Raw genomic sequence first — 21,274 nt, 5'->3', positions numbered from 1 at the left:
CTGGAACTGTTTTAAATAAGTGTGATTACATAAGCAACAATCACCATCTTAGATAGAAGTAAATGGGATCGAAAAAAATATCGTTGTGCTCAGAAAACGAAGCCCTTTCAGATGATGTATTGAAACCGATATATTTTTCAAAATTAAAGAACCCAATTGTTGGTCTAGAAATAAAATTGGACTCTTACTGTAGTTGTTTCAGCTTCGTGCTACATGAAATCTTCTTAAGTATCCATTGTCATCTTCATTTCAAATATTATTAAAAACTATTAATCAAATGCCCTGGAATTTTGTTAATTTGTAATCATCTTTAATTTGTCTTGCTTAAATTTTACTAAAAATTCGTTCTGTACGAGCAAATTTACAACAGTTTAATTTTTTTTAAGCGCAAATAACATAGGGAAAATGATGGTAAAATGACCAAATATTTTTTCTTAGTGATGAAATCATTTTTAATGCTAGAAATAAAAATGAAGGAGGGGCAGGAGATGCATCGGCTGAATGGCCTGTGTGCTAATTAATTGAAATTTTGACGAATGCATTCAAGTGTTGCTTTTACCAGGGTGGCCAGCAAACCGGGAAAACCGGGAATACCGGGAAATATCCGGGAATTTCAAAAGTAACCGGGAAAACCGGGAAAAACCCGGGAATTCGGTGAGAGAACCGGGAAAAATAGGAACAAATTTTAACAACAGAATTTCAGAATAAACCATTAAAACAGAGTAATCCTTTACCAAATGAATGTCTTGCTCTATTTGCTGCATAATTTTCTTCAGTTTCCCGTCTTATTGTTTTTAGAATTTAATCACTCAGCAATATTGCAAATTAATATTTGTCGTTTCAATTTCAGATGTAAAGTGCTTGGTCCTTAAACAAAAATATTGAATTTACGGCTTAGCGACTATCCCACCGGTGCCCTAAGATTTTTTCGCAAATTTTCTCACGCACACGTCTCTTACCGATGATATGTGCTTACCTCTCAGTATGTTCAACTTTCTCATTGAAAATATTGAAGATGCTGGACTTTGGAAACAAACATTTGTAAAAACCGAATCTGAATTATTCTTTTGCACGGTTTAATTTTTTCGTTGTTCTAAATTCTCATGATTTGAATTCCATAATTACCTTGGAATTCTGCTCTGAATTATCTTGAAATTGTTCTGAAATAAGCCAGAAAACACCCCGCGTAATAGTTACCAGTGAATTCTTCTTGGAATTTCCTTGCAACTCCTTCTAATCATTTAATTGGAATCCTTCTTAAAATACGCCTCTTTAATAGAAACTAAACGATCGATTCAACCTCTGGTGGTAAATAGAAGGACGTTAAAAAGAGTGTTGTGAGCAGAAATGTTTGTCGTGAGACATAGGAAGCGGAACACTTTTTTACTTTTCCTGATAAATTGATTAATCTGAGACGCTCCAAAACTTTATTTACAGTTTAAATATTTTATTCTGTATCGTTTTTGCAAGGATCCTGGTAGTGTCCAGGAATATTTTTGGTGGGAAAAATGGAAAACTATAAAAGTGCCTTAGTGGTTATTATATTCTGGATTTGTATATGAATAGTTCAAGTGCAAATCAGTTCAGATCTGTGAAAATTCGTAAAATATGGCAACTACTGATGGAAGTTGGCAAGATGTTGAATGAAAAATGCTCTAATTTGCGTTGTGAAAAATCCTCATTCTGATGTAAATAAATGGTTTGGCTGACGTTTTCTCTCGAATTCGCTTGGCGCACTCTACATTGGTAGTGCATTTAAAAGACCTATTCTCTTGAGCCTATCTGGACATTTCGATTCCTTTTAAAATCTTTTAACTCTATTCAAAACAGCAGAACTCTTTCGAAAGAATTTTTTTCTAATTATCAGCAATTTTGTTGCAATCAATTTTGTTGAAGTTCTGTGATGAATCTTTCGCACTAGGGTTGAAACTTAGAACTCTGTTTCTTGTTGAATTCTGATCATAATTCTCTTGGAATACTTCTTAACATTCATCTGTCATTTTCCTCACGATCCTCATACAAATCTCCTCAATATCACGTAAGAATTTTCCGCAAAGTTTTGGTTTTCACAACTCCTTTTTAAATCTTCTAAAATTACCTAACAATTTAATTTCGAACATGCATTCTTCTCCAAAGAAATCCCTCCAAATACATCTAAAAATTTCTAAGGATTTCATGTCAGAATAATTCTGGTATTCTGCTCAGAACTTCTCATTCGAAAGCTGTGTGGGAATCCTTCTCTATATTTGTTTGAAATCAACACTTTGAATTCTTTTAAATTGTACTAAAAACTCCAGGGTTTGTCCACTAGATTCTATAGATTGTTCTGTAATTTGTTATAACCCTTAAAATGCCCCTTCAAATCTGTGATCTTGATTTTTTTTTCAAAATCTCACATTTTAATTATTTTTCTCCAAATCTTGTACCACAAAAGTTATTATTAATCACAGATTTTGAAAAAAAAAAGTTCAAGTTTCAAACTCTATTCAAATTTAAAGCCCCACGATCTTGGGAATCTTCTTAAATCACATTTATCCCTTCAGTGAATTCCTCTCAGCACGTTCTTTAAAATGCGTTCAATTTCGTTTTTTTTGTTGAATATTAACAACCGGGAATTTTTTAAGATTTAAACCGGGAAAAGCGGGAAAAAACCGGGAATTTCAAAATGAAAATTCACTGGCCACCCTGATTTTACCCTACTTCCTCTAGTTAAAACAAAATGTCAAACGCAAATCCAGAATGTTTAAAATCGCTGAGAAGTCATGCATTTTGCACAGGCGTATCGATAGAATAGTGCTATGAACATTAAACGTTGTTTAGAAGCACACATTTTCTTAATCTTTATTTTTTGCTAATACCATGCCCATCAAATAACAAACTAATTTGTCTCGTTTGTTTCCCCCCTCCGTTCACAGGAATAACGAGAAGCGCAAGGAGAAGTCTCGCGATGCAGCACGCTGCCGCCGCTCCCGGGAGACGGAAATCTTCCAGGACCTGGCCAGTCTGCTTCCGATGCGCCAGGAAGATGTCGACCACCTGGACAAGGCATCGGTCATGCGACTATCCATCGCGTACCTCAAAGTTCGCGATATGCTCGAGCTGTGTAAGTATATTAGTGCTAAAAAAGCTTCCGTTCGATAGTTCCCGAAGCGACGTGCAGATGGCTGGTTCGAGCTTGTGTGTACTAAAAGCTTTCTCGTTTGTTTCCTCCGCTTCACATGTAGTTCCAACGATAAACAAACTGAATAAGCAGCATGGTAGCGCCGTCGATGGAGAAGATGATGCTATGCACGCTGACGAGTCCGATGGGGAGGAAGATTCCAAAGCAGCCTTGAATGAATTGGCTTTGGAAAAGGAGAAACTTGCCCTCCTCTCGTTGGACGGATTCCTACTGGCCCTCTCCGCTGATGGCGACATTACGTTCGTCTCGGAAAATGTTCTCGAATATTTGGGCATTTCACAGGTTTGTTGGTTCAGTTTGAACATTCCACAGGGTGTACAATTAAAATTTATCCCATTCGAAACACAGATCGATATGATGGGTCAACCGATCTGGGACTACAGCCACCAGTGCGACCACGAAGAGCTACGGGAGGCGCTGAACGGCCGCAATCACAGTCCCTCGGAGCTGTTGAAGGGAGTGGCCAACAGCGAATGCAAACCGTTGGAAAACCGGGACTTTTTCCTTCGGCTCAAGTGCACCCTCACGAGCCGTGGCCGAAGCGTTAACATCAAGAGTGCTTCCTACAAGGTGATCCATGTCACCGGCCACATTGCGTGCAAGGAAAACGGCCAACGGCAGCTGGTGGCTGTGGCTCGCCCGATGCCGCATCCTTCCAACATCGAGGTACCGTTAGACTCGAGCACCTTCCTGAGCAAGCATTCGTTGGATATGAAGTTTAGCTACGTGGATGATAAGTATGTATCTGAGCTTCTGGTGCGCTGGGACGAATTGATGTAATTGATTTTCGTTTTTGTTCAATACGATTACAGAATGCACGCTCTGTTGGGTTATAATCCTGCTGATTTGATGGGCAAACCGTTGTACGAGTGTCATCACGGAATCGATTCGGATCACCTGATGGGCACCTTCAAGAATGGTAAGTTCATGACGATGTAATGTTTTAACGATGATGACATCAAATTTTAGGAGCTCCGACGAGAGTTTCAGTGGGAAGTACTTTACGCCCCGCGAGCAAGTATTTTTTTGCATTTCGCCTCATTTGCCTCTCGCTTCTGGGATTTTCTTCTGTTGACTGGAAAGTGGGAAGAAAAAGACTTCGAAGAAGCTTTTAAATGGAGGTGGGACGGCGGTAGGCCAATTTCAAACGCAAATCACGTATAATTTTTGAATTAAACTTGGTCGTTAAATTTTATGGGTTAAATGCTTTCGGTCGCGAGGCGTTACGTGCTGGGTTTGATGTTTTCTTTACTTCTGGGTGCATCGATAATGTGATGTTCAACAAATTCTATATGTCACTTTGTTTTTTAATTTGGTTTAAATATTCTGAAACATCTGGAATTATTTCAAAATTCAGTAATTTCTAGATTTGAAGTGACGCCTTCGCACAGTGGTTCCCCTTAGAAAAAAAGTTGGCCAAAACCTCAAAATTGTTGCTAATAGGCAAAAAACAGTTGAAATAGATGTTTTTTAGCTGTACGAAGAAAACTTGAAATCAAGACGTCACAAAAAGGAGTATAGTGGAACCAAAACCAATGCACAATGGTCCCAACCGAATTTACCTATGAAGACAAAGATGTTTGCGCCCAAACCGTCAGTTTTAGGTATATGGTTTCTTAGGGAAAGTTGCTTCATATTTTTTGTTCAATCTTTTTATTTTCGTAAAATTAGGGTGGTCCATAAAATTGGTGAATTAAAAATACAAACTATTTATTATTTGAGATAGACCAAAGCAGTGTTCTAAACAGTTGTAGAACATTAAATTCAAAGCAACTTTGTAGAAGACACAACGTTTTTATCTCTTATGGTTCATGAGTTATGATTTTTAAAACAAGCAGGTTAGGGTGGCCACTAAAATCGATTTTCTTTGAATATCTTTTCATGCGTTAATTTCTTGTAAAAACATTGTTGTGATTACATTTAGAACTTTTGATGACGCATTTTTTTGTTCAAGCAACTAGGTTACTTTCTTTTTTGATTAGAAATTTAAAGGCTCTTTTCTTCGAAAAAATTACTCTTTTCAATTGTCAATATCTCAAAATGGAGCAAACCGATTTTCAAACACTTCATTAGAAACATCGTTTTTTTTTTCATTTTTGGTAAAAAAAACTGCAAGAGCTTTTTGTGTTTAAAGCATTTAATTTAATTTAAAAAAAGTAATATTTTTCAACATTACTAGTTATAACTTTTCAAATAAAAGAGATAACAACTTAGCAAAAATATGCGTCATAAAAAGTTCTTAAAGTATATGGTATAAAAATTTCACGAGAAATGAACGTATATAAGATATTTAAAGAATGTCGATTGTCTAGGGGCCACCCTAACCTGCTTGTTTAAAAAAATCATAACTCATGAACCATAAGAGATAGATATCAAGAACAACATGTGAAAAGGGCATACAAGCTTTATGTAAACAAACGTTATTATGCCCTTTTCTCGGCACCCACATAAAACACACGCAAATCATCAACATCACCGGGTAGAGGGAACTTTTCCCTTCCCGATGATGATATTGGTTTGCGTGGGCCACGCTCGGTTTTTCGAGAAAAGGGCCTACAAAGGTTTGTTTACAAAAAGCTTGTATGCCCTTTTCACATGTGGCTCTTGATATATGGTGCGTGTGTGTATGTTTGTGCGTATTAGTGTGCTTTGAAAAAGGCACTGTGAAGCTTGCTACGGTATACACCGCAGATTATATAACTTAGAAACAGATATTTTCAAAGAACACTTTACTTGTTATTCCTAATATAAAAAATAATAAAAAAAATATATTTTTGCTAATTTATATAATAAAAACTGTCACTAAAAACACTAAGACACTCTTTTTTACCATCCATTTGACGTAACATAAGCCAAGGAACAATTCTTCTGAAGCAACCAAGTTTATAAACACATTATTTTTTGCTATATTTGAGCAAAACAGTAACAAGAAACATTAAGATTTTTCTCAAATTTTTTTGATATCGCTACACTAAAACAGCCATTAAAAAATATTTAATCAACAAAACTGCGCAAATCATTCAATTTAGGATACTCTTAACATGTAAAAATGATAAAAAAATATTGAAATAAAAAAATATCAGCTATAATTTTTGAGGTTTTGGCCAGCCAGGAACCACTGTGCTTCGTGTTGTGAGCCACTGAAAAATGGCAAAAACGCCAGCTTGAAAAAAAACAAGTTTCAAAATTGTCGAATTCTAGCATAAATGTGTATGACTGCCCATAACTAACCATGCAAATCGGAGAATGTCAGAGACAAACCAGCCCAAGGCTAAAAGTCTCTTTAATGAAAAAAAAAAAAAAAAAAAATTGGAGAATGTCTATTAAATCTATTCTATTCTAGTCTATTAGATAAAACATGTTCTAGAGCTGTTGTCATAAAAAAAAACTATAAATTCCATATTAAATACGCTTTAACCTCGTGATTCTGAACAAACGACAGTTCTAGAACAATTTTTATAATGTGGCCACTTTATCGGTCGATCCAGATTATCCGGGGAACCAGAATATGGCCAATATACCACAACATATAGTTTCCATATAAAATACGCTTTGATCTCATGATTCTTAACAAACATAAAAAAATCGCAATGTTCTAGGACAATTTTTATAATGTGGCCACTTTATCGGTCGTTCCAGATCCTCCTTTAGGCCAGTAGAGTTAACCTGAGGGTGTATTTGGTGTCTTTACACCATATATACTTAGTATTATCAATTTCCAGTAATATACGTTAAGTAAAGTGTAACATTATGTCAATAGATAGTGGCATTTCCTACTTTACCGGGAATTCGGGTTTATCCCGGCCCTCTATCTCGGTACGCAAAAGTCTCCGGCCAATGAGACTACCACCAATCGATTCAGCAGAAATTTTCCTTTGAGAATATGTATAACATGTTGACTGACACCGTTTGGCAGCCGAGATATTCAATTTAGTCGCGGTTTTGTCAATTTTTGCCCAGTGTGCCCTGGTTGACTAAATCTCGTCAGGTCTGATGTCCAATACGGCTAGCTTAACCACCGGTCGTTCGTTTACTGCCCATAATCGCATATCAGTCCCATATGGATAGGAAATCAAGCAAAGATGGGACTGATATGCGATTATGGGTAGTATACACCAGTGGCGGTACGAATTGTCGCCGATCTCACCTCTCCATCTCGTCCGGGGCGTGTCGCAATCACTCTTCCTTTGGGCCAACAGTTGCGAGGATGGTTCGGGTCCACTATGACGACTACGTCGCCGATTTTTACCGGTAGCGTACAGGAAGCGTACCATTTAGTCCTACGCGTAATCTCCGGTAGGTACTCAGCTACCCAACGTCTCCAGCACTGGTTGGCGATGATTTCCGTAGCACGCCAACACTAACGCACTACGACGCCGCTGTCATCAAGTGTGGTGAGCGGTTTGGCTCCGTTTGAGCTTCCCAGAAGAGTGTGATTGGGGGTGAGAGCTGGGGCGGCGTTGTCTTCGATCGGAACATGCGTAAGTGGTCTCGAGTTCAGTGTATTCTTGATCTCGGCTAATGCGTTTAGAGACTTGAGGCTGGTCTTCACACTGCGGATCAGGCACTCCCAGCTCCCACCCATGTGTGGTGACGATGGTGGATTAAAGGACCAGGTAGTTTCGGAGCTGGCGAACTCCTTCATCATCGCTTCATGATCGAGCTCTCGTACCACCCGACCTAGCTCGTTGTTTGTGCCCACAAAGTTAGTTCCGCGGTCGCAGTATATGTAGCGTGGAACTCCGCGGCGGGCAATTAGATTGCGGATGGCCATTACGCATGAATCCGTACTAAGAGAGTGTGCAAACCTCAATGTACACTGCTCGCGTGGTCATACAAGTGGCTAGCATTCCCCACCGTTTTTCAACCCTCCTGCTAACAGTGACCTCCATGGGACCGAAGTATTCGATTCCTACGTGGGTGGATGGTCGAGAATGCGCTGCTAATCTTGCCTCAGGAAGGTCAGCCATAATCGGAGGACTCGGCACAGCTCGATCGTTTTTACAACGCTGGCAGTTTCTTCTGACCTTGGCACAGCAAACGCGGATTCGTGGAATGGAGTACTTCTGTCTCAGCTCGTTGACTAGGGTTTCTTGGTTGAGGTGATGATCAATGTGGTCACGGGGTAAAATTATCGGGTTCTTCGCTTCGTCGGTGATGAAGCGGCGGCAAGATGTGCGTCCGCGCATACACAAGATCCCGCTATCGTCGATGAACGGAGATGATTCGAACAGCGGGCTGCTTCGTGGTAACGGCTTTCCTTGAAATATGGTAGCAATCTCCTCAGCGAAAGTATCCTGTTGGGCTTGGCGTATAACACTCTCTTCGGCTGCACGTATCTCCTCCATATACAGTGGACCAGTGCGACTAGGTTGATGCATGATCCTACGGCGACAGTTGGTCAGGAAGCGGAAGAGGAGTCCGACTACGTTGACTAGACGTTTCCAGCTGGAACAATCGGTAACGCATAGCGCCGGCAACGCTGTCGAGACGCGTGCGACTAGATGGCATCGCAGTTCTTCTTGCGTTGACTTGTTCACTTTCGTTTGCTGTGACCAGTCAGCTTCACTCCGCCAGAGAAATCTGGGACCGTTGAACCACCTGCTACCAGGGTTACTTCCACTCACTTGCTATAAAAAATGTTTTTCGAAATTATGAAATCATGAAATAGTATAATGCTAATTAGTACTTGTAAGTTACAAGAAGAGGTCATGAAGTATATGTTTAACACATACAATCTGTCAATATTGCTTCCAGTGCGTCAAAACCTGCGATTTTACGACTCGTGAGCGCTCACTCTGAGTGAACGCTCACGAATCATAAGATCGCTGATTGTGACGCTCTCAAAGCGAAATGAACAGGTTTTATGAGTCAAACACACACTTTACACCCTCTTCTTGTTACTTACAAGTACAACATAACATTATAACATCTAATGATTGCATAATTCCGAAATATATTTTTTTTATAGCAAGTGAGTGAAAGCAACCCTGCCTGCTACCAACACTCAAGTCCGGTCGCCCCTGCCACTTCGTGGCGTGGTCTACAACTTTTTCCTTCGTTGGTACCCAGCGCCACTCAGTTGCTTCCGTAGTATCGAGGAGCTCACTAACTCGGTCCGCCACGAACGGTGTGAACCTACGGTGGTCCGAGTTGATCCAACACAGTACATCTCGGGAGTCGGTCCACCAGCAGCGTCGTGTTACTCTGACTGGAGCGACTCGGATTTTGCTGCCACGAGAGTACATTCCACCTCTTTGCCGTCGGAGAATCGAAGATACGAAACGGCAGCGAATCCATTTTCACTGGCGTCGACAAACGTATGCAGCTCTATTACGCGGTCGGGGAACTCCTAAACGTGATAACATTGAGGTATTTGTACGCTTTCGACTTCAGGTAGCACAAGCAACCAGGTTTGCCACTTCGAAAACAATTCGTCGTTAATTTCCTCATCCCACTGGGCTCCTGAGCGCCATATTTCCTGCAGTATGACCTTCAGGTAGATGAGAAAGTGGGCAATCAAAGCAAGAGGATCGAAGATTGATATGACCACCCTCAGTACTTCACGCTTCGTAGGACGTCGTTGTCCTTCCAGCAGCGCCTCGTCGTAGCGAGTCCATCCTACCTTGAACTCCGAAGATCGTTGCAGCTGCATCCAACACTATTCGCACTTTCCTCGGCTTGTTTGGATTGAACACCGGAAATACCGGTAGTTACCAGGCACGGGAAACAGGTCGATCTTCTTCTTCCTTGGTCAGCTGTCGTATGTATCCTTTCGAAAGATATTCTGCATTTTTTTGGTTCAGGGCTTTGACCAGATCGGGATCCTTCCTCATGCGCTTTTCCAGCAAGCTAGGATAGACGGATGTCGTCGTAACGCCAAAGTAATCCTGTTTCGTACCGGTCACCCTTGAGACTGGTTAGCGATTCCAGCAGCGCTTCACTCGATTTCATCACACCAAGACCGTCGAGGGCGAAATATTCCTTCATGGCTTGGTGCAGATCTTCGTCCGAATGGTCGTCACGTGGAACGAGCAGTGTACCATGTCCGGCACATTTCCACCAAACACGGTCCACCCCAACCACGTCTTGATGGCAATTGACTGTCCCTGCTTTCCTTCTCGGCTCCGCAGTACGAGACTAACGTGCTTCAGGCCGAACAGAATTCGTGGTCGGGCGTCTTCGTATGACTCGATGGATAGGCCACGCAGATACGGATACTGTTCCTTCATCCTTCCTGCGTCTACGGATTGCCGTGACAACTGAAGCTCTTTCACCGTTCGCACTTCATTTAGTTTGAACATCTTTGCTCCGTCGTGCTTGCCCGCAACCGAAACGGTAGTGATTAAGGAGTTTCTCTCGCAACGCTCAGTGCCACCGGTCCATCGAAGATACAGTGGGCTTTTCACTCCATCCAAATCGAGCTTGTCAGTTAGGTGTTGGTCCATGAGGGTAAGTTTTGAACCTTCGTCCAAGAGTGCGAACGTCTTCACGTACCCGCTCTTTCCGTGCAGTTTGACTGGGATGTAACGGAATAGAGAAGTGCTGGAGCTAGAGCGGTGAGTGTTACACTCATGCCTTGATGAGCTCGCATCCTGTCGATCTGGCTGACTTTCGTCGGTCATCGGGTCCGCATCCTTCTTGCTTTGATTCTCGTTGTGGTAGGAATCCGATTTTGACTGACAAAGGGGCGCACCTTTGGAGGGAGTTCCAACACTCAACTAGAGTCGGATCCTTGCGATAAATGCAAGAATGACAACTGTAAAAAAATCGAATACATGATGAAGTGATGGAGTAATACGACATGCACTGAACTAAGGACACGGGATATATATGCAGCTGCGAAGCAAGTCCATGTCACGGATTTCTTTTCAGAAACCGCGAATTTCGTGGATTAAATTTTGAAGCTTGTAACAGCCCTGAATTTGATAACAAGTCGAAACATAGTTCTCATTTTTTATTTAAAAAAATATAAAATTTGTGGGGCCCCTAAAATGTGCCACCCCCTCTAAATCTGACACTGAACACAATACTCAAGATTGTGACCGGTCCCGGACGTAGAATTAATCTAGTAGATTCTAAGAACCCTTAAGCCAAACACCGCCAATTATTCCGCATCAGAATTATGTCGTAAACTCTTAAAATTTACAGCATTCTAACATTTCAAAAACGATGCTGTTGCTAATGTTTGGAGTACATTTTAGAAAGCTCCCAAAAGAGATCTACGACCGAGATTGTATGACAAACTGGCAACTTAAGTGGCTTTTTAAAATTAATCCAGAAGATATCCAGGTGTCGACTAGCTGAAAAAAAACCTGGAAAATCAGGGAATATAAGGGAATTCCTTTTCTTGACCTGGAAAATCAGGGATTGTCAGGGAATTTCATTCAAAGTCAGAGAAATATTTCTTTATAACAGAAACATATTAATAAGTATGGCTCACTTCGCGACTTTTAAACAACTTAATTACTCGTTGTAGTTTGAGGATGGTTTTCAATTTCAAATTTTTAATAGAGTTGCCAAGTTGTGGTTGTTTCTATGCTTGATGTTGCATTTTTGCAAGTGGAGCAAAAGTTACGCAAATACTAGTTACTGCGTCAAATATCAATCCCTTGAGCGCATTGGAGCGCTTTTGAGTAAATGGAAGAATGATTAAGAGTTTAGCTGGGCTTAGATAAGGCAAGTCATTGATCAACTCAGTTAAATTCAGTTGGCTTGAAAAGTGGAACCTCAACTGTTTCAATGTTCAACTTGTTTCAATTCAAGTTAGTTAAATGGCATAGTTTAACTCGTTCAAGTCAGTTGACTTCAACTGAGTTGATCAATTGACTTGCCTTGTCTAAACCTAGCTTTAAGAGAAGATAATGATTTTTTTTTCTGAATACTTCTAGTTCTAGTTCCTTATTGTGTTCTTAACAGCTTGATTAGCTCAGAGAACTAACTAAATGAGAATTTACGATAATGGTCTTGCTTGGGAGGTTTTTTTTTATTGCTTTGGAGTAGCACTTTTATGATTGAATAATGATTCAAAGATACGTAGACAAGCATTGCTTTGACAGCATAGAGTGGCTGTATTAAGTATTCTAGGTCTTCATTGTAAACCTGGTTAGGATGAGCATGAGCATGAGCATGATTGACCGCCCACGGTTGCTACTCTGTTGTTGCCAGACCAGCTGTAATTACACAGAGAACCAATAGACGATGCTTGGGACTAGCAATCATCCTCAATGTGTAAAAACTGGTGATCTCGAATTAGGCAATACCAGCGCCAGCCGCGCCTAAACGCAGGTCAAGAAAGGAATGGGTAGGAATGTGTTGACGTGACACTCGCTTTGTTTGAAGCCGAGGAGTCCTCTGCACTTCCACGAGGAATCACAGGGATGTTGGGTAAGAGGGTTGGGTTAGCAGCAGGGTTCGTTTTGGTAAACGATAAGCTGAATTGATGTCCTAACGATCGTATAACGTGAAGGAGCTTGGGATTGAACCCACGGTCTTCTGCTCAGTAAGCAAAAACGTTTGCCACTAGGCAGACGAGCTCCTTTTTAATCATTGACGAATCTTGAATGTGGATGGGCTTGAGATTAGACTCATGATGTTCTGCTCAGTAAGCAAAAACGGTTGCTCTAAGGCCACCGAGCCTCTCATATCACATTATAGCGTTACTCAAGTTTTTATGACTATTCAAACCCGGCACCGACGACAACGAAATTTTTTACAAAATACACGATAAACAAGCGATATTTTAATATTTTTAATATGAAAGGATCTGGGACCGCGTTTTTCTCCTCAGTAAGCAAGCCACTGCAACCGACGATCTTTGAAATCCTAAAACTAAAAGCTACGAAAGAGTACTTAGGCCTTCATTAAGATCCACTTTCACGTGACGTTCAATGTTTCGCTTTTCTCTTTACGCATGGTTCAGGCAATCATAACAAGCTATGACCGACGTGACGATTGTTTAAGACCTGGTTAAACAAGCTATTCAAATGAAATTACGTTCTCGAATTTCACTTGGCATGTTTTGAACAACAGAAATACGCGATAATTCATATTTTCAGCGGTTGATGTTTAATTTTAAATATACTAACGGTACTGCCTACGACTACGACGGCGATTACGACAGCGACTACGAAGGCGCCTACGACAACGACAACAGAGAATTTGTAACTTACCATTTGTCTAGGAGAAACACCTTTGCCCGGCACCTCCACTGGTTCTTCATGTCCGCTATCTGTCACTGTTTGAAAAATATCTAATAGCAATTACCTTTGTTGTGATATTGCCTGTATTGCCATGGTGATCTGAGAGGAGGTTTGCATCTAGTGCTTTCCCCAAGAACCGTTTACGGCCACCAGCTACCGCCCGTCCAGACTTGGGCATATCCAGCGAGACATCCTTCCGCTAACTCACAATCTCCGACACTCAATGCAAATCGCAGGCACACTTACGCTAGTTACAAAAAAAAAAAACATCCGTTCAAAGAAACGGATCCAATAAACGTCACTCTTGCAAAAGCACACCCGTCATCGTCGAACGGCAAAAAAAGGAATCGATGGGCAATTTTGTGATACGGATTTCCAAAATCAAACGGTAATGCACGAATTTCACCACGCTCAACTGCGAAACACGTTCAGAAGCACTTACGGTACACTTTCGTTCGAAAACACTTGATTTTTCAAAAATAGTTGCGAGTGAACCAACATCATCACCGCGTAAATAAACAAAAATTTAAATTATCACTCGCGATGCCACACATTTCTGGACCGGGAGAAAAAATCAAACAACGCAGATAGCGTTAAATCTTCTGTTGGTTGCAAACATGATGAATCATGTTTTTTTTCTCGATTGTAAAACTTCTCGGAAAGCGAGAAAACCACCACTCACACACGTATAACCGTCCGGGAGGCAGAGTGCCAGCGCTAATCCGGCAAATGCAGCCAAAAACTATGAAAACGAATGCGCGCACAAAACAGAGAACACACTTAATACACAACCGTATCCAAAGGCGTTCGAAACTCGACTTCGCTTCGAAAACAATGAGATTTCAAGACCCTTGGACTGTTCTAGATTTTCATTTTTCACTTTGTAGAACTTTTAAGAGGATATTTTGAATTTTTTTTCCTAAGCGAATTTGATCAGATTTTAGAATGAAGGTATTTCTAAGGTATTTCAGAGAATATTTTATAGGTAGCATTATGAAAACCTTCAGAAGAGTTTTTACTAGATCTCCCAAGAGTGAAGAGGATTCCAGTATTCTTGAAAAATACCAAGGAACGCAAATTTTGAGGGTACAGTTATGCGTTATGCGAAGATCTATAAGGATAGTCCGAGTATAATTCCAAGTGCATTTCAAAAGGAATTTCTAGAGAATGTTAATGAGAATTCCATGCAATTTTCAGAAGAACTTAGAGGAGAACTCCCAAGATAATTCTGAGCAAATTTTGAAGACTATTCTCGGCGGGAGTATTTCCCATGCCAGATGGTGTTAGCAAGGAAGAAGGTTTACAAGTTTTGCTCACAAAAGCTAATAGGCCCTTTTCAATTGTTGGTCTGAGATGAATTCTTCGGAGAATTTCATGCAAATTAAAAAAAAAAAAATTGAACTTATGTGAATTCTTAGAAAAAAAAAGATGAATTTTAAGATTTTTTTGGAGTGTTCTACAAAGAATTTCTGTGCTATTATAAAAACAATTTCAAAGGATTTCCAGAGCGAATTTCAAATTAATTTTAGAATAATTCCGGAGAGATCTCTGTGAACAATTAAATAAAAGCCTGTAAAGTTTTGAGCGACATTTTCATACACAAATTGTGAAGACTTCAAACCTGTCGCAGATCCAAATTGAGAATCCAGCAAAGGTGTTGCTGTCTTAGAAATTATCCATTTAACCTTCGGCTTCATGGTTTTCAGTTTTGTGCTTAAATAAAATACCTAAACCGTGATAATTTCCAAAATTCCGGGAGAAAAACGAGAAAATTGCTAATCGAGATTTGCTGGTCACCATGAAGATGATTTGGAGATGTGGATGAATTTATGCCCATAGGGTAGAATGTGGATCCTTCCCGCTTTTTGCAACACGAGATTTCTGTCTTTTTTGCATTCTATAAAATGTATGGAACGCTTTATTTAATTTGAAATTGTACTGGGCCACTGTTCATTGGTTAGAGGTGTCCACAAAGCACCAATATATTCTGAGGAAAGTTATAGCTCATGGAATTGTGTTACCAAAACCGGGTAGGCACTGCACCTGGATATTTTTATGAAAATTACTGGAAAATCAGGGAATATCAGGGAATTTAGTTTTCTTTGTTTAATCGACACCCTGTTAAGTATAACTCTACTGACAAATGCATATACAAATGCTTTTGTTTATCAATCAAATTTAGCAATTAGCATAAACAGCAACAACATACTCAAGCTCTTATAAACTCCTTGCATCACTAATGTGGATCTTTAGTGACCACTTTTCACGCCAAATGTCACACTGCAAATGACAAATCGTTTACGATTCACGCACATCACGTGAGCTCGTACGTTCCACGATGACGACGACGACAACGAGGTCCATGGCAAAAGGAGGCGGTGGCATAAAGTAGATTAAAACTCCGCTGCCACTCACGTTTCACTCCGCCGACCTAGGTTAAACTCATATATCATATCAAATGACCTGCGTGCAATGAGCGCCCAGCACACCATTCTCCAGTTGAGATTTTGTTTTTAATAATCATGCACCACCACCGGTCGCTAGTGCACACGTTAAATTATCATAAATTTTTAACCATATTGACAACCTATCCACCATTATCGATCATAAATCTTTCCGTGTGGAGCGGCGATTTACGGTCCGGTTTCTCGTCGATCGGTCGGTCGTCGTCGTGGGCCTGCAGTTGATTTAATGTAGATTATTATTGAAGCTGAATTGATATTTTGATTAAATCGCTAAATTAAGAACGACGCACAGTTTGTTACGGCTAAATATGTAGCCTTTAATAACGACCACCAGAAAATCCACCCGTGGAGATTGATGAAATTCGTTGTCGATAAATATTCATAATTCGGTTCTCGTCGAGCGTTTTTTTTTTTATTATTTGCACGATGGGAAATTAATTACAACTGCCTCCGATGTGTCGCATTACGGCCTCAGCGGAGTGACAAGATTGATTAGCCTGGCACCGGAGTTGAAAACTATATCGTAGGTTAGTACAAATTGGTAATCTAGTTTAATTTATTCCTAAGTTGCGTTCATTTAGTAAATGTGAAACCAATCAAAACATTGATGGAGGGAAGCGAAAAAAGCATGCATTTCGTAAAAGCCTCACGTCTGTCCCATTACAGTGAACTGCATGTAGTATCCTTCCCAGACTGCCATGTGCCATCGTGCAGAAGGGTTTCACCAGATCGTTGCATCCTTTCAGGCACTTATTTGTTGGGTACACTCATTACATTACTAAACGTTCACACGACGATACAGAGGGGGCAGGATCACAAAATTCAGTGCAAAATGCAGCATGATATCGCCACCAGCAGAGGTAAACAGCCCCATATAAAACGAATGCAGCGAGTGTTGGCAATGTGCACTCTCGCCCATTTGAGCGAAAATAAAGTAAAATATATTATTGCTGTAACCCATTTTCCCTTCTGCGTGAACCAACCAACCAGCATGCAAACACTTTCCGACTATCTACATTTTTTTTATGAAGTACGCTTTTAAGAATACAGAAAGACTTCTTTGAATTTGCAATGAAATTAGCCAGGCTGACCAGAAACAATTTTTTATGATCCAGCAGATACATTAAATCGCTTTTGTGGTAACCGAACGACCGTGTTCATCCGGCAGGTTCTGACCATTTGATATTGATAGCTCTGCTGGATTTGGTCAGCTATTCTCCAACGGCGCTTGACTGCGCAGACATAATATAGTGGTCCCCGATTGGATCGTAAAATATCCTTCTTCTAGCAACAGCACCACAGTTACATGTTGTGCACAATCTCGATCGAACATCGGATAACAAATTACAGTACCGCTAATAAATAATGCCATTAACCTTCTCCAGGTGCCAGCCATGTCACCTGCTAGCAAAACCCACGAAAACATGGTTGATTATTGGCATAATTTTCCACTAACCATTATTATCAATGCCAGCATTTCGCGTCTCTTTGCCAACTTTAACCTGATTTGAATTTTATCTATTAATCGAATCTGCCCGGGTAAACGCATACGCCTATCGACGAAGCTGTAGGTGCGCAGTGTATGTAAATTGTGCAACCAATCTTAATCCCCCTTATTCTGCGAGTCACGTGACTCTCTCTCACCGGTGAGGTGACAATTGTCACCTCGTGTGAGGTGACTCTCCATGCAAATCAAATGGAGAGTCACCTCACACGAGGTGACTATTGTCACCTCACCGGTGAGAGAGAGTCACGTGACTCGCAGAATAAGGGGGAATATGTAGTAAATGTAGAACGCGACCAGCGTTGGTAATGAGCGGAACCATTTCTGTCAACTGCTACTGCCTCCGCCAAAAATTTCGATTTCGCTACACTTCATATATTATATCATAATGATTCATTACTTTCGGAGCAGAGGCGGAGAAAACAAAATTTGCAAACAATGAACCTGTCACCGGAGCGCAATAAGCAATTAGAAAGCGCTGATTTTGGGCTGATTGAATACAATTACCAGATAATAACTATGGGACAATCGCAGCAAATATTCGCGAGTGGGTGTGATTGGACCCGGTGAAGGATTGCGGTCGTTATACCTGTTTGTTGCGTGGTCAAATTTTGCGGTTTGGATTACATACACGGTGTAGTTTCTCCATACATTAGCGATGTCGCGACAGGTTGTCTGTGGTGGCAGGTTTGTGAGACGACACTTTCCGGGTTTCACATGCGCCGCTAGAAATCCAGGGACCAGTAATCGACGAAGTTTGTGATTATCCCTTCCAGGGTCTCACGCTAGACTGCACTTTGAGTTGGTCTGCCCATATCCGCCAACTGAAGATGAAGCTGAGCTCCTTGTGCGGTATTTTTCTGAAAATAACGTCGTTCTATTCGACTGACTGATAGTCTAAGGCTAAGAATTTCAGGGTGTCTACTCATTTTGTTCAACAAAATTCCCTGGGTTTTCCAGGGTTGTTTCCAGAACTTTTACGGAAAATTTCCAGGTTTATTGAAAAGGTGTTTTTTTTTAATTCGTCAAAAAATATGTTATTTTTGGTAAAACATCAACTTGATTGCTGCAATAGTTTTTCAAACATAACAATCCGTTTTAAGAGAACAGCTTCACAACCAAAACCATGAAAAGTTTAAGTTTAATATTTACTTAATTTTAGGAAGTCTAAGATCTAAACAAAACTCCATAACATAAAGTTTCAAATTTCAAGTCCAAGTTCATTATTTTTATTATTTTTATTATTATTATTATTATTATTATTATTATTTATTTAACGACACTTTACCACATTCGTGGCATTCGTGTCGGGTTGATAATATGTTACAGACTTATCTAAACAATAGTTTGTACTAAATTTTATTGTATAAATTGTTATCTTTGAGAAAATGTAGAACTGGCTACATTGTATGCCAAAATTTCAGCTACTGATCCATTGATTCCGTAAACTCTTCGTGTTTGATGATAATCTCTGCAATCGGTTAGGATATGTTGCATTGTTAGTTGTATACCGCAGCATCTGCATACTGCTGGCGAGCTATGATTCAACAGGTATGAGTGGGTTAGGCGGGTGTGTCCGATTCTGATCCGTGTTAAGATGCGTTGTTCAGACGCACATTTGCGATCCGGGTATTTTTCAGGAGTGCTTTTTATTTGCCTTAGTTGTACATGGGTTTGATGCTATTCAGACCCCCAGGTAGTCCATCTGTTCTTTTTGATAGCATTTAGGGGAAATGGCTCTAATGTTGGCCTATGGATCTAAGGCCCATCGCTTAAAATCTGCTATTTATAAATTTTATCTAGATGATCACGTCTTTGGGACGTTACTAATGGATATTTTTGGTCGCTATTGAAAATTTAGTCGATTGCTGAATTTATGTATGGGAAATTAGGAGCACTTAGGCCGACATTACAGCCATTTCCCCTATATCGTCTTCCTTGTCCAAGTTCATGATCTTGCACATTTCCAAAGCGCCAGATTTAAAAGGAATGCCATGATTTATTTTAATTTCACAATCTTAAAAACATTCCGAAGTTCGACATTGCGAATAGTTCTGTTAGTTTTGGAACTTGAAAACTTGCATGTTCCAGTATCTTGGAAATTTATCCAATATTTTAAAATAATCTCTTGGAGATTTTTATTAATCCAGGATCATAACATATTGTAAACATGAATTCTAAAAAATATTAATTTATGAGTTTTTTTTTCAAATCCTGGAATTTGATTCTTTTTCTTGTCTAATATCTCGAAAAAAAAAACTACAAAGGACAGCCCTATAGAGTTGTACGCAATGATGACGCAGGACTACGTGGTCTTATATAATAAATCTTATTTGTTAACTTCAGCAGGAGCTTGTGTAGGAATAGGAATTTGAGCGAGGTTCTCTCTGCTTATACTCTTAAGTATGACGCGCTTGACATAGATGCAATTTTAACAGAAATTTACTCATTTCGTCAAGCCAGTGTAGACTGACTGACCCACAGAAACTCGCGAAGAGCTACTGATTTCGATCAATAGCGGTGCGGCTTCTTCCTCCTTCTATGGATGCTCATGTGGGCTGCAACTCGCTGCTTGCAGACAGCCTTTCGTTGTGTACTAAAGAACACCACCACTCGCCACGCGGTGATTGAATAAACACCGTTTGTTGAGACCGGATGGAGTTCAACTTTAAAATCTGTGTTAGGGAAATCGCTTTCCGCAGGCAATCGGTGATAATTTTTTCTCCTTGATTTGTTTTCCGTCAATCTTATTTTCCGTTCTGAGCATCAATGCTACCGACGCCAGGGAGGCAGCTCCCACACCTGGACCCTACCAATCGACCCATCAACTCATGAACCGGAGAGCAACGGCTTTACTTCCCTGATCCGTGATCAGAGATGTTATGCCTCAGAACATCCCGGCGGCGCCGACTGGGATTGAACCCAGGCCTGCTGGGATGAAAGGCAATCACGCTTACCACTACACCACCCGCGCCGCTGGCGTATTAAGAATTCAAATTCGTCAATCCTTGGTCAAAATCATACCACTTTCATGCCGCCACCGACTTTAGTTTTTGAAATCGCACCCTCAATGTTGCCTTAAAATACATGGTATGTGAGATTTAAACATATCTATATAGAGCTGGAATTAGGCGTAACAACTTTTGTAAACAATGACTTCTCTGGATGATTTTTAGGAATTCAAGGCACGCTCAAGGAAACCAACATTACCGTCGGGTAGGGGATGTTTTACCCTACCTGATGGTGATGTTGATTTGCGTGGGCGAGCCTTGACTTTCAAGATATCATCGAAAGAAGTCATTGTTTACAAAAGCTGTTACGCCCTAATACCAGCTTTATCTTGATGGAGCTGACATCCGATTGATGACCTTGACAAATGTCCAAAAAATACGCTAACAAATTTATGGTGGTCCTGAAAAGAACCGTTTTGTCGTGATGGTTGAGTAACGATGAGCTATAAGGGTGTTAAACACAGATGAGGCTGGTGAGCTGTATGTTGTTTTGAATGAGGGTGCGCGCTTGGCATAGATGGCCAACAGCGACTCACGAAAAGCTACTGATTCCGATCAATAATGGTGCGGCTTCTTTCTCCTTCTATGGATGCTCAAGTGGGCTGCAGCCCATTGCTTGCAGGCAGCCTTTCGTTTTGTACTGGAGCACAATGTTCAACGCCACGCGCTGAAAGCACTGCTGCTGCTGCAGCTGATGCAGACTGCCGGACACCACCATACACGGTGATTGGAACTGAATCCTTGGTTGCTAGCTGATTGCGGGGAGCCTTTCGTTGCGTACTGGAGAACACCACCACACTCACCACGCGGTGATTGAATAAACACCGGATGGAATTAAACTTTGAAATCTGTGTTAGGGAAATCGCTTTTCGCAGGCAATCGGTGATAATTTTAACTATCATAGCAACAGT

The 21,274-nt window shown here is 40.6% G+C and overlaps 1 protein-coding gene across 2 annotated transcripts in view; it reads left to right on the top strand.

Moving 5' to 3' along the window:
- sima (similar) overlaps positions 1–21,274 on the top strand; it is a 576,195-nt gene that overhangs the window by 90,827 nt on the left and 464,094 nt on the right. For both annotated transcript variants that reach the window (XM_065222464.1, XM_065222463.1), the window contains exons 2-5: positions 2,916–3,103; positions 3,225–3,463; positions 3,530–3,918; positions 3,994–4,100. In XM_065222464.1, the coding sequence (XP_065078536.1) occupies positions 2,916–3,103; positions 3,225–3,463; positions 3,530–3,918; positions 3,994–4,100 (923 nt within the window). The remainder of the gene's footprint in view (positions 1–2,915; positions 3,104–3,224; positions 3,464–3,529; positions 3,919–3,993; positions 4,101–21,274) is intronic.

This window comes from Ochlerotatus camptorhynchus, unplaced genomic scaffold (assembly GCF_037179485.1).
Source record: "Ochlerotatus camptorhynchus isolate MF236.1 unplaced genomic scaffold, CSIRO-AGI_Acam_v1.1 ptg000170l, whole genome shotgun sequence".
In the NCBI taxonomy this organism is placed as follows: Eukaryota; Metazoa; Arthropoda; class Insecta; order Diptera; family Culicidae; genus Ochlerotatus; species Ochlerotatus camptorhynchus.
Note: the sequence above shows the minus strand (reverse complement) of the source record. Positions and strands in the feature narration are given on the sequence as shown.